This window comes from Geotrypetes seraphini, chromosome 5, assembly GCF_902459505.1.
Source record: "Geotrypetes seraphini chromosome 5, aGeoSer1.1, whole genome shotgun sequence".
In the NCBI taxonomy this organism is placed as follows: Eukaryota; Metazoa; Chordata; class Amphibia; order Gymnophiona; family Dermophiidae; genus Geotrypetes; species Geotrypetes seraphini.
The window spans coordinates 190,936,050-190,949,724 of record NC_047088.1 but is presented as its reverse complement, the minus strand read 5'-3'; the positions used below and the strand labels follow the sequence as shown (position 1 = coordinate 190,949,724).

Sequence of the window (13,675 nt, the reverse complement as noted above, 5' to 3'; positions counted from 1 at the left end):
ATTCTTAATTTCTAAAGTTTAAAACTAGATAAAAATATGAAGTGGTAACAGAATAAAATGGAATACTGTTTGTTTTGCATAAAGGGAGAATGTTGTGGGAAAAAGAGAGTTTCTAGAATGGAGTCCTTGTAAACCATGCCATAGTTTCAACTGCCTTCCATGAACATTACAGACCTGTCACAATAGCCACATAGATGCAAGAAAAACACACATACACAAACCGTGTTTTCCAAGTTACTCCCCAATCTCTCCCATTTAGAATGCAAGAAAAAAAAGCACGTACTGAAACACAGTGAATACTCTATATAATGCAACCCTCCCATCAACCTTTCACAAATCTATGTTGATAAGCATTCCCTATGCCATACCTCTATATTCTTTCATCACTTCTTTAGTAAGAACTGATTTATATACACACAAACAAAAACCGTGCTTTCCAAGCTACTCTCCAATCCTTCCCATTTATAATGCATGGAAAAAAACCCATACTGAAGCACAGCATATTCTCAATATATAACACAACACCCCCATCACCCTTTCTACAAATCTATATTAATAAGCATTCCCAAAACCATACCTCTACACGCTTTATTCACTTCTTCTTTAGTAAGGACTGATTTATATACAGTAGCACGTGGATAACTTCAAAATGTGTGATCAGGAACAAAGCCGATATTTCAACTACTGAATTGTCCTGTTTCCATATTAAACAAACAGGAATTCCAAATGTCCAAGGGTTATTCAGGGCACAATTTAAGCACAGAATCAACAGATGCGGAAATCTGAATTAAATTGCTGTGTGGTTTAAGTTATTAAACAAGGGGACAAAGACATAAGATGTATGACCTTAGAAGGTCAGATTCTCTGGAGAAAATAAGGTAACAAAGCCACAGGCCAAACCTTATATACAGATCAAGAGTTTTCTACACAGCTGAGACATAAGGAACATGATTCATAAAAATCTAGTTCATCTTAGAACCTAGGATATTAATCCCTTAGAAGTGCCCCATGTCTTGCTTTATTTTTAAAGATTTGGAAGATAACTCTAAATTCCAAAAACAAATAGCACTATTGTTATTAACGTAAACTAGTTTGTTAATAAAAAAAAGGTGCTCACTCACGTCAGTCCTCCAAGCCCAATAGATGTAAAGAAATTGATGGCAAATCGAGTATTTCTTGGGTTGTCACGAGGTAACAAACCTTCAAAGAAAGGCTGCAGTGTTCTAATAAAACAAAACACTGAATTATTATTTCAAATTAGAGCACAGGAGGCTTATGAAGTAATGTTAAAATATTCAAATTCAGACATTTTAGGGTTATGCTTAAAAGTAATCCTCGCATTTGCTTTGCAGACATTATCTAACAGACTATTGAAAATAACCACAGATCTAGCATACAAAGCACAGCTACACAGTGTCAAATTTTTAGAATTAAAAGCAATTCATATTACTAAATACAGTGGTACCTTGGATTACAAGCATAATCCGTTCCAGGAGCATGCTCGTAATCCAAAATGCTCGTATATCAAAGCAAGTTTCCCCATAGGAAGTAAGGGAAACTTGCTTTGATATGTTTCCACCCCCACCTTCCCCCCCCCCCCCCCCGAGGCCAGCAGCGCTGCTCTCCCCCCACGAGAACCGGCATTGCTCCTCCCGAAGGCCCCCCCCACGAACCGGCACCCTCCCCCCTCCACGATCCGGCACCCCCCCGCCGCGACCTGAGGTCCCCCCCAACCTACCCGAACCCTCTTCTTACTTATCTGTAGCCTCCGCAGCGGTACCGGCACCAGCATGTCCTGTGCGTGGTGCTGGTGCCTGTAAGATCTGCTTCCTGTGCTGGGCCTTGAGAGTTCACGTTCGACGTGAGAGTTCACGTTTGACGTGAACTCTCAGGCCTTGCACAGGAAGCAGATCTTCAGGCACCGGCACCATGCACAGAACATGCTGGTGCCGGTGCCGCTGCGGAGGCTACAGAAAAGTAAGAAGAGGGTTCGGGTGGGTTGGGGGGACCTCAGGTCGCAGCGGGGGGGTGCCCGATGGCAGCGGGGGTGCCCGATGGCGGTGGGGGGGGCCGGATCGCGGGGGGGGGGGGGGGGCCAGTTCGCAGGGGGGGGCGCTCGCAAATCGAACCGCGCTCGGTTTCCGAGGCGCCGATTTTGCGAATGTTTTGCTCGTCTTGCAAAACACTCGCAAACCGGTGCACTCGTAAACCGAGGTACCACTGTAGTGGGAAATTCTATAATGATGTGCCTAGTTAGAGCCTATTCTATTACACAAGTGCCTAATTTTCTTTACAGAAGACTACTACATAATCAGTCATACATATGCATATGTTTTAACATGCAAGTACTTATATGAGTATTATATGTATTATATTAAGAATTAAGATGAGGATGGGAGAAAATAAATGTTTAATGTAATAATTGTACAGTTAATAGTGTGTTTTGTACAATATTTCTGATGTACCATTATATTGCACTATCAAAGTTTGAAAATCAATAAAGATTTAAAAAAAACAACAACCCCAAAACAAAAACAAAATAAAAACCATGCAAGTACTTAATTGCCAACCAGACGGCTGATGTAAATGCTTCAAACTAGACTGCGAAAAGTATGTACATAATGCATATTTTAAAATTTACGCATGTAAGTATGTGTCTTTGCCTATTCTCTGTCCAAACTCTGCTCTAGAGGTCTGCAAGGGAACGGGGATCGCGGAAATCCCGCGGGTCCCGTGGAAATCACCCTTAACCCACGGGACTCCCACGGGGACCCCCCTCTGGCCCACGGGACTCCCACGGGGACCCCCCTCTAGCCAACCGGACTCCCACGGGAATGGAAGGCTTTGGAAGCAGGGTTCGTCCATATAATATAATGGACACGTCAGCCTTAGTAAAAGAGGGGGTTTTATAAGTTAATTACCTGAATAGAAAACAAAAAAAGGGTTCCACCAAAGAGATTCCACAAGGAAAACAGCAGCGTAAACACAAAAGAAACTGTGGAATTGATGATCCTATCAGAAGTAATTGCTGCTTTTTATGGGGACGGGCGGGGATGGAAGTAATTCCTTGTGGGGATGGGTGGGGACGGAGAGGATCCTGGCGGGGACGAATGGGGACGGAGAGGATCCTGGTGGGGATGGGTGGGATTTCTGTCACCGTGCAACTCTCTACTCTGCTCATGTGAATATCTACCTACAAAGTACACATCATTGATGACTGTGGCATGTACTAACAGAAGAGCATATAGCTGGATTGTCATCTATATATATATAAAATCGGAGGTATGTATGTGTGTATGTGCCGCGATCACGCAAAAACGGTTTGACCGATTTGAACAAAACTTGGTATGCAGATCCCTCACTACCTGGGATGATATGTTCTGGGGGTCTCGCGGCCCACCTGCATACGTGGGCGGAGCTACAAACATAAAATCAGATTTCACCCATTCATGTCAATGGAAAAAATGTAAAAAGCTGCCATTCTCTCAGTAATTCCAACTACCTGGGGTGATATGTTCTGGGGGTCTCGCGGCCCACCTGTACATGTGGGCGGAGCTACAAACAGAACATCAGATTTCACCCATTCATGTCAATGGAAAAATGTAAAAAGCTGCCATTCTCACACTAATTCAAAAACGGCTTGACCACTTTGAGCAAAACTTGGTATGCAGATCCCTCACTACCTGGGGTGATATGTTCTGGGGGTCTCGCGGCCCACCTGCACACGTGGGCGGAGCTACAAACAGAAAATCAGATTTCACCCAGTCATGTCATTGGAAAAAATGTAAACAGCTGCCATTCTCACAGTAATTCAAAAACGGCTTGACCGATTTGAACGAAACTTGGTATGCAGATCCCTCACTACCTGGGGTGATATGTTCTGGGGGTCTCGCGGCCCACCTGCACACGTGGGCGGAGCTACAAACAGATAATCAGATTTCACCCATTCATGTCAATGGATAAAATGTAAAAAGCTGCCATTCTCACAGTAATTCCAACTACCTGGGGTGATATGTTCTGGGGGTCTCGCGGCCCACAATGCACATGTGGGCGGAGCTACAAACATAACATCTGATTTCACCCATTCATGTCAATGGAAAAAATGTAAAAAGCTGCCATTCTCACTGTAATTCAAAAACGGCTTGACCGATTTGAACGAAACTTGGTATGCAGATCCCTCACTACCTGGGGTGATATGTTCTGGAGGTCTCGCGGCCCACCTGCACACGTGGGCGGAGCTACAAACAGAAAATCAGATTTCACCCATTCATGTGAATGGAAAAAATGTAAACAGCTGCCATTCTCACAGTAAATCAAAACCGGCTTGACCGATTTGAACGAAACTTGGTATGCAGATCCCTCACTACCTGGGGTGATATGTTCTGGGGGTCTCGCGGCCCACCTGCACACGTTGGCGGAGCTACAAACAGAAAATCAGATTTCACCCATTCATGTCAATGGAAAAAATGTAAAAAGCTGCCATTCTCACAGTAATTCCAACTACCTGGGGTGATATGTTCTGGGGGTCTCGCGGCCCACCTGTACACGTGGGCGGAGCTACAAACAGAACATCAGATTTTACCCATTCATGTCAATGGAAAAAATGTAAAAAGCTGCCATTCTCACACTAATTCAAAAACGGCTTGACCGCTTTGAACAAAACTTGGTATGCAGATCCCTCACTACCTGGGGTGATATGTTCTGGGGGTCTCGCGGCCCACCTGCACACGTGGGCGAAGCTACAAACATAAAATCAGATTTCACCCATTCATGTCAATGGAAAGGATGTAAAAAGCTGCCATTCTCACAGTAATTCCAACTATAAAACACTTTATATGACACTATAACCACTAGGGACATCTTTTCTATTCTACCACGGACACCATACATATAGAGTTTGTATGTTCTAACTGTGTTTGTAACTGTTTCCTTCATGCACCCCAGTTCATAATGTTATTACATTACATGAGTACTCACATATGCTGAACTAGGCACACAGGTTCCATTCTGAACCGGGAAAAAACTGCATGGAGTTTCTTTTCAACCTGAGTTTCCACATATTGAGTTGTTTAAATCAATACTGAAACTTTTGGCTGCCACTTATTCCAACAGATCTTCCTTTTCAGTTTAAGAGATTGCTAATTCCAGTGAGACTTGCATTCATTCACCACTATAAAGTATCTTTATTTGAATCCATTTACAGTGTTATTGCTATAATTAAATACCCGTGCAACGCCGGGGCATCAGCTAGTATGTACATAAAAGTTGACATCCTGGGACAGACTGAAGGTCCATCAAGCCCAGTATCCTGCTTCCAACAGTGACCAACTTTGGTCACAAGTACCTGGCCAGATCCCAAGATTTTATGCTGCTTATCCTAGGAATAAGCAGTGGATTTCCCCAAGCTATCTCCATAATGGCTTATGGACTTTCTTTTAGGAAATTATCCAAACTTTTTTAAAACCCTGCTAAACTAACTGCTTTCACCACATTATTTGGCAAAAAATTCCAGTTTAATTACATATTGAGTGAAGAGCCCTAGCTGCTTTAGCCTTTCATCATAGGGAAGTCATCCCATCCTTTTTATCATCTTTGTTGCCCTTCTTTGTAGCTTTTCTAATTCCACTATATCTTTTTTGAGATATGGCCACCAGAACTGCACATAATATTTGAGGTATGGTCGTACTATAGAGTGTTACAAAAGTCTTAAATCCAGAAGCTCTCAACATCCTTATCCATTCTTTAATTATCTCTAGGCTTGATTATTGCAACACATTGTATCGGGGTATAACACAGAAAGAAATGAGACGATTGCAAATTATACAAAACAGCAATAAAAATCATTACTAATTCAAAAAAATATGATCACATAACACCACTTCTGCAAAAGGCACATTGGTTACCAGTCTCACACAAAATTACTTACAAAATCACTCTGTTAACTTTTAAAATCTGACAATCTAATACACCAATATTTTCTGGGCCGTCTTTTGATACCATACACTCCATTTAGGACACTTAGATCAATAGAACAGCATCGGCTGACTATCCCCTCCTTAAAAGTAATAGGTACAAGAAGATCTACTATTTTTTCAGTTGTAGTTCCCCAGCTCTGGAATAATCTGCCAAATTATTTACGTACTAAACCCTCATTGGAAAAATTCAAAAGTCTTTTGAAAAGTTTTTTGTATAAAGATGCATTTGAGACATAGATAAGATAACGTGCTTAAAGTCATACTCAGTTTCAATCAATCCTTATTCACAGGACCTAAATCTTCCTCCCTTATTTCTCCTTCGTTTATTTTTTACTTCTTCATCTTCATTTATTGTCGTTAGTGCTGCCCAATTCATGATTTGAAATGGTTCACTGATTCACTTCGGGTGAATCAATTCGAATCGATTTAAAATAATATCGGCTTCCCGATTCAGCTGCCCCTTCTCCTTGCCCCCTGCTGCCGCACCTGCTTTAGAGGGCGAGGGTCAGTTGAGAAGTGCTGCTGTCGGCTTCCCCTCACCTGGCGTCTGGCTTCCCCCCCGGCCTTCCGCTTTCCCCCCTGGCCTCCCCGCACTGTTTACCTTATAGAAGTAGCCTACAGACAAGATTGCGATGCTAGCAATCTTTGCACTGCTTCAGAGCTGTTTCCTCTGCCACGTACCTGCCTCTGACGTCAGAGGAGGGGCGGGACCGTGGCAGAGGAAACAGCTCCGAAGCAGTGCAAAGATCGCTAGCACCACGATCTTGTCTATAGGCTGCTTCTTTAAGGTAAACAGTATGGGGAGACCAGGGGGAACATGCAGGCCTTCCCGGGGGGGGGGGGGGGGAGGGTGAGCAGTGGGTCAGGCCTTCAGGGGGGACAGACAGGCAGGCCTTCAGGGTGGGATGCAGGCCTTCAAGGGAGAATGGACAAGCCTTCAAGGAGGGGGAAACAGGACTTCAAGGGGGGAAACAGGCCTTTATGGGGGGGAGACAGGCCTTCATGGGGAGGAAGTCAGGCCTTCATGGGGTGGGGACAGGACTTCAAGGGGGACAGGCAGGCAGGCTTTCAGGGGTGGGATGCAGGCCTTTAAGGGGGGGGGGACAAGCCTTCAAGGGGGGGGAGACAGGCCTTCAAGGGGGGAGACAGGCCTTCAGGGGAGGGGGGCCCTGGTGTAGAAGTACACATGGAGGGAGGGAAGTGGGGTTTCAAAGAGACATGCATATGACGGACTGGGGGAAGAAATAATGAGTCTAAAAATAGAGGAGAGGGAGAGAGATGATGGGTAATGGGATTTAGGGAGGGAAGGAACAGAAAGGGAGATAAGTTGGACACAAGGGATGGTGTGGAGGTGGGGGGAATAGAGATACTGGATAGGAGGGTAGTTGGGAAGAGAAAGGAAGAGATGGTGGACCCTGAGGTGGTGGGGAAGGATGGAGAGATGCTGGATGAAAGGGTAGTTGAGAAAAGGTGAATCTGTGGATGGAGAAGAAAAAAGGAAAAATGCCAGACCTCCGGGGGAGGGAAGGGAAATGAAAGGGGAGGACAGAGATGGCAGATGGTTAGCACGGAGAAAGAAGGAGACCCTGGCAAGCAAGTTATCAGAAGACAACCAGAGCCTGGGACCAACAAGATTTGAATATTGACCAGACAACAAAAGGTAGAAAAACTAATTTTATTTTCTGTTTTGTGATTACAATATGTCAGATTTGAAAAGTGTATCCTGCCAGAGCTGGTGTTAAGACTGCAAACGTGAGTTAGGATTTAATAAAGAGAGGAAAGTCCTTTTTGTTTCTTTATTTCATTTACATCACAGCGCCAGTGTGGTTAGGAGAAGCCAAAGGGGTTGAAGAAGCTATAAAATAAACCCAACAGGATGTTTGAAAAAAACACCCAATTGGGCAGGAAAATCAAATCGAAAAACCAATTCAATAGGCTGAATCAAATCTAAATTTTTTTTCCGGAATCTGGCAGCACTTGTCGTCGTCCCCCGATGTGTTACCCACAGATGTCTCTCCCTTTTCTTCAATGATTGTAGTTAACCCCCTTTTCCTTTTGTATCGGCATAAATTTGTATGTATACATATTTTTTTTTACAAATTGTCTTATAGTTTGTCCCCTTTTTAATTTGTATTACGCATTGAAATGTTTGATATGCGTGTACATCAAATTTTAATTAAACTTGAAACTTGATACAAAGGCACTGATTTTGATATCTGTGAGAGACAGATAAGATATTGTAACTGACAATTTGTATTGTATTTTATGATGGATAGAATGAATGGATGATTGCGTGTGTATTAATCTTTCCTATATGACATTGGAGTTCTTACGTATTTTTAGATCCTGTAAAAAGCTTAGGTCCTTGAATTGTAAAAGCAAGATATCATATCAATAAATAATTAAATAATTAAAAAAAAAAAAAAACCAACACATTTTCATCTTTGTTTTCCATTTCTTTCCTGATGATTCCTAACATTTTATTTGCTTTCTTAGCTGCCGTTCACACAAGGGATGGCTGACTACCAGCATTTACAAGCATATTTGTTGTTGCCTAAATCTAGGTGGTTCCTTATAAAATTACCCTCTTACTGAACTTCTAGACATTCTTTATTGTTTCCATTGTACATTTACCATTCAATCTCTATTAATCAATTAAATTTTCTTATTAATTACAAGATCATCACTAAAAAGGGCACACATGTTTTTAGGTGCTAATTGTGCAAACAACTTTATAGAATAGCAGCATACATGAAGGTAAATGATATTACTAAATGCTAGCAATGCATGTAAGTGCTAGGTGCTAGTCTATAAAAACTACGCCTGAATTATTTAGGGAGAAATTCTATAAACAGTGCTTTAACTTAGGCACCTGAAGACACCCTCTCAGTGCCTAAGTTGAGAGGGAAATGCCATTTCAAACGGTACTTAAATAAAATTTCAAGGAACCTACCTAAACAAATGGCGATGGAATCGTGTCTAATTCCACTGTAGGCATGGCTAACGTTGAAAGTGGTGTTAGGCTTCAGTAGGTCCTCCGGAGGCACAATTCACGTCAAAAGTAGGCACTGGAAATGTAGTCCTTGCAAACCTTGGCCTACATTTCCTTTGCTGGAGGCCTCTTCAACATTTGTTGTTTGTATGGCATTTAAATGAAAGCCTTGCCTGAAACTGCTTTCAAGTGTATTTGGAAGTCTAAGTGGGATCTAGTCTTTCCCCTTGCTCTTATCTCTCATTCGGATGCCCAAATGTGTGATCATTACAACTACAAATTCACAGAGTAGCCAACAATCCATGAGTCAATCAATCAATAAAAGCAAGCAAGGTAAAAAAATGTGACTTACTCATCTTTTAGTCTGGCATTGAGTTTTGGAAGTCCCATATATTCACAAAGCTCTTGGAAGAATATTTTGACAAAAATTCTACTGGATGATGTGGTGGTTTCTTCACTGAGTGTTATACACTCAAGTACCTAAAAAAGTATGAAACATACAAATTATATAGTTTTAGTAAATGCTATTTATTAAAATAAAGCTATATTCTGGAGCTCATCTGAACATATGAGAGCTGATCACTACTTTGCCCTGGCCCAGCCCTACTTTGAATGCCATATACAATGGGGTGCTGAAAGGTTCTCAGCCCAACCAACCAACTCCTTAAACTATGAGCGTTATTTTGCCACTGTAGCTGAAAAGGGTTTTCTTATTTCATTAAGTGCCAATTTGCAGAAATGAAATTCTATGTTTTGACATTGTTTCATATCATTGACTGAACCATTTCCATGTCATTCTCTTCTTAGTTGTGCTGAGGACTTTTCAGCACCCCTTCATACTACATAACAAACAATCTAATATGTACTCTACCAGTCCTACTTGCCCTAATTTTGATTGGTTTAAGGTCATATCTTTAAACCAGTATTTTAGATGCCCCACCTCTATTTCATAGTACCACAGGAAAAAAATAGAAACCATTCGTTTTGGAAAACATCTACAGAACGAAAAATTAAATTTGATCAAGAGTCAATTTCTTATTACATACTGGATGACTTTTTTGTTAATCTTTTTTTCGTGTGAGTAAACCAATCAGAGGATAGAAGAGAAGTTATTTTTGTCAACTTACACTCCATGGAACTGAATCAGTGTACAGAAGGTGAGCAAACATCTTTGCAACATTTCGAAGTTTGTTTGTTTCTAAACGATGAATAGTATCATACTGCTCCTTAAAAATATCTTCAAAGGATTCCATGTACTCTTTCTTCAGCATGCAGAAACGCTGAAACAATCAATATAAGAACTGTTTTAAAATGCTGTATGTGGAGCTTCCACTCTTCTGAGTTCATATTTAACTTGGTGGTGGTAGAGGTTAGGGGGTGGGGGCAGGGGCTTTTACCAGGACAAGTCCTACTAGGCACTTGTAAAATCTAGAGTGGATCTTCTCAGAAGAGAAAAAGGATCTACCTTCAGAGACCAAAGTGCTTAGCTGGAAATGGTTCCATGAAACAGTGCTCCCCAACTTAGTTCTCAATGCACACCCAGTTAATCAGATTATCTACAATGAATATGCATGAGAGTGATTTTCATACCAAGGGGGGCAGTGCATGCAAATCTATAAGCATAGTTACTCACCTGTCGCAGTTGTTATCAGAGGACAGCAGGCAGATATTGTCACATGTGGGTGATGTCATCCTCGGAGCCCTAGCATGGACAGTGAAAAAGTGTATTGTCACTTTAAAACTTTATGACAACCCCACCCTGTCGTGATAGAATGTTGTGTAAACTGGATCTGACACAAGTGCTTGACGTTCACTAACTTGGCGAGCAGATGTGAGAGATATTAAGAATATTATTTTCCAGCTGAGATGCATGAGAGATGAAGTCAAGAGTGGTTCAAAGGCAGACTTCAACAAGTAGAAGTACTACATTGAGGTTCCAAGCCACTGAAGGAGGCCTAAGAGGTGGTTTGGTATAGTATAGGCCTTTCATAAATCTGGACACTAAAGGATGTACAGATAATGTTTTTTTGTCCTGCGATGTAGGAAAAGCACCAATAGCACTGAGATGAACGCTGACTGAAGTAGTCTTGAGTAGAGAATGACATGGGGACAAATTTTTCTCTTCCCCACAGGAACTCAATTTCCCCATCCAGTCCCCGCAAGTTTTGTTGCTGTTCCTGTCCCATTCCTGTAAACTCTGCATTAAACGCACAAGCCTTGAATACTTATGATTTCAAAGTGTTTGAGGCTTGGGCAGATGAGGATGGCACTTGCACGAATGGGGCAGGGACAGGAAAATAATTTGCCGGGATGGGAAAATGCATTCCTGCTGGGATGGGGAAAAATTTGTCCCTGTGTCATTCTCTAGTCTTGAGATCAGAGTTGAAAAGGTGTAAAAAATAGTCCAGAATCAACAGGAGAGAACAAGTGATAGGTTCTAGCAAGTGGAGACTGAAGCGAGTCCACTTGAAGTGATAGCAGTACAGAGTGGAAGGCTTTCTAGAAGTTTGAATGATGGCTGACACCGATGATGCAGAAAGTGAGAAAATATTTACTAGCTGGAAGAGAGATACCATACTGTGAATGCTAACAAACATAGATCGAGGTAGAGGAGAGATGCATTGTTCTGTGTCAGCATCGTTAGGAAGATCTGGAATGTGATGGGTTGCTTTACATTGAACTGTAGGAGAGGGATTAGCAGAATTGGAGGGCAAGCATAAAGAAACCTGTCCCTCCAGTTGAGGAAGAAGGCAACTGACTCCAGCCAATCTGGAGAGTATATTCTGGAACAGAAGGTTGGAAGCTTATTGTTGAGGGAGGATGCAAAAAGGTCCACTTCGGGGGTCTCCCACCATGAGAATATCTGATGCAGGATGGTTGAGTTTAGTGACCATCTGTGTGAAAAAGTCCGCTCAGTTTGTTCGCTAAGATGTTCTGGTTCCCTGCTAAGAAGACTGCCGTCAAGAATATGTTAAAAGGAATTGTCCAGGATCAGATTCAAATTGGTTCTTTGCATAATGGGTGAGACCCTGTGCCTCCTTGTTTGTTTACATAGAACATGGCTACCTGGTTGTCTGTTTGAATGAGGACTACCTGATTGAGAAGGTGATCTTGGAACATTCGAAGGGCATAGTGAATTGCTCCAGAAGGTTGATGTGGAAAGTTCTCATGAGGACTCCAGGTGCCTTGAGTGTGGAGGCTGCTGAGATGAGCTCCCCAACCAAGAATGGTTTTGAGTATGAAAAAGAAGACCCTTGGAAAGACTGGCCAGCATCAGCCACCACCGGAGAGACTGACGAAGGGGTTGTGTCATCTGGTTGTGTTGAGATAGAGTTCCAGTGGCTTGCAACCACTGGGTGGAGAGTGCCCATTGAGGCTCCTTGAGATGTAAATGAGCAAATGGAGTCACATGAATTGTAGGAGCCACATAACCTAGGAGACACATCATTTGATGTGCAGTGATGCATTGGAGCGAGAAGACTTTCTGACTTTTATGATCTGTGTGAGGGTGTAGAGTCTTTTTGATAAGATAGGAAAGCATGAGACTAAGTTGTATCTAGAACAGCTCCAATGAACTCCTGAGTTTGACTAGGATGGAGATGAGACTTTTTGTAATTCACTGCAAATCCAAGCAGTTCTAGTAGGCACACTGTTGAGTTCATGGCCTGGTGAGCCTGTTGAGGAGTTGAGGATTTGATTAACCGGTTGTCTAGATAAGAAAACTCATGAAGGCTGGATGAGGAAAGAAGTGCAGCTACCACCACTAAGCACTTGGTGAATATCTTTAGTGCTGATGAAAGCCTAAATGGAAGTACCTTTCATTAGAAGTGATGTGGAGTAGCAGCAGCCTAGTGGTTAAAGCAGCTGCCTCAGCATCCTGAGGTTGTGAGTGCAATTCCCACTGCAGCTCCTTATGACTCTGGGTACAGCACCTGTTTAAAATATGTAAAGCGCTTTGACTGTAACCACACAGAAAAAGTGGTACATCAAGTCCCATCCCATTTACCCATTTGAAAGTGAAGATATTTTATGTGGGCTGTGAGAATTGCAATGTGTCTCTAGGCTTCCTTGAGGTCTAGAGAGCAGAGCTAATCTTTTTTCTCTAGCAGTGGTAACAGGGTTTGCAGAAAGAATGTACAAAATTTCTCCTTCACTAAGTATTTGTTGGGAGCACAAAGGTTTAGAATCGGGTGTAGACCCCCGGACTTCATTGGTATGAGAAAATATTTTGAGTAGAACCCTTGGCCCCTCTCCTGCATTGTTACTTATTCTATGGCGTTGAAATGGAGAAGAGCTGAGAGCTCCTGGCAAAGGAGTGTTTTCTGTTGGAAGTTGAAACTTGACTCTTTTGGAAATGAAAGGTCTAGCCCTGACTTACCACCTGGAGGACCCAGCGACCTGAAGTTGTTAGGGACCACTGGTGAAAACAGTGGGTGAGCAGACCTCCTATGGGAAGAGTCTGAGGTAAGGGTTGAGAAATATTGTCTATGCTCTCTAGTATGGAGTCAAAAAGACTGAGTTTTGCGTTCTTTACTGGACGTCTCTGAGTAGAAGATCACGAGGATGAGTTAGGTTATACCCTACGCTTGGAATATTAAAGTGGAACATCTAGCAGCACTGGAATATTTCTTGGCTGTTGAGACCGGGTTGACTTGGAAGATGATAAAGTGGTCAAACAATCCTCATGTTTTCTGATCTTTTGTGTTGC

General features: G+C 42.4%; 1 protein-coding gene across 3 annotated transcripts in view; it reads right to left on the bottom strand.

Annotated features, from left to right (window-relative positions):
* The window catches only part of CWC22 (CWC22 spliceosome associated protein homolog), a 136,183-nt gene that overhangs the window by 19,006 nt on the left and 103,502 nt on the right, over positions 1 to 13,675 (bottom strand). For 2 of the 3 annotated variants that reach the window (XM_033946515.1, XM_033946514.1), the window contains exons 14-16: positions 10,095 to 10,247; positions 9,320 to 9,447; positions 1,122 to 1,223 (exon numbers count right to left, since the gene is read on the bottom strand). In XM_033946515.1, the coding sequence (XP_033802406.1) occupies positions 1,122 to 1,223; positions 9,320 to 9,447; positions 10,095 to 10,247 (383 nt within the window). Of the gene's footprint in view, positions 1 to 1,121; positions 1,224 to 9,315; positions 9,448 to 10,094; positions 10,248 to 13,675 lie in introns of those variants that run through there. The other variant, XM_033946516.1, reaches the window with a different exon arrangement.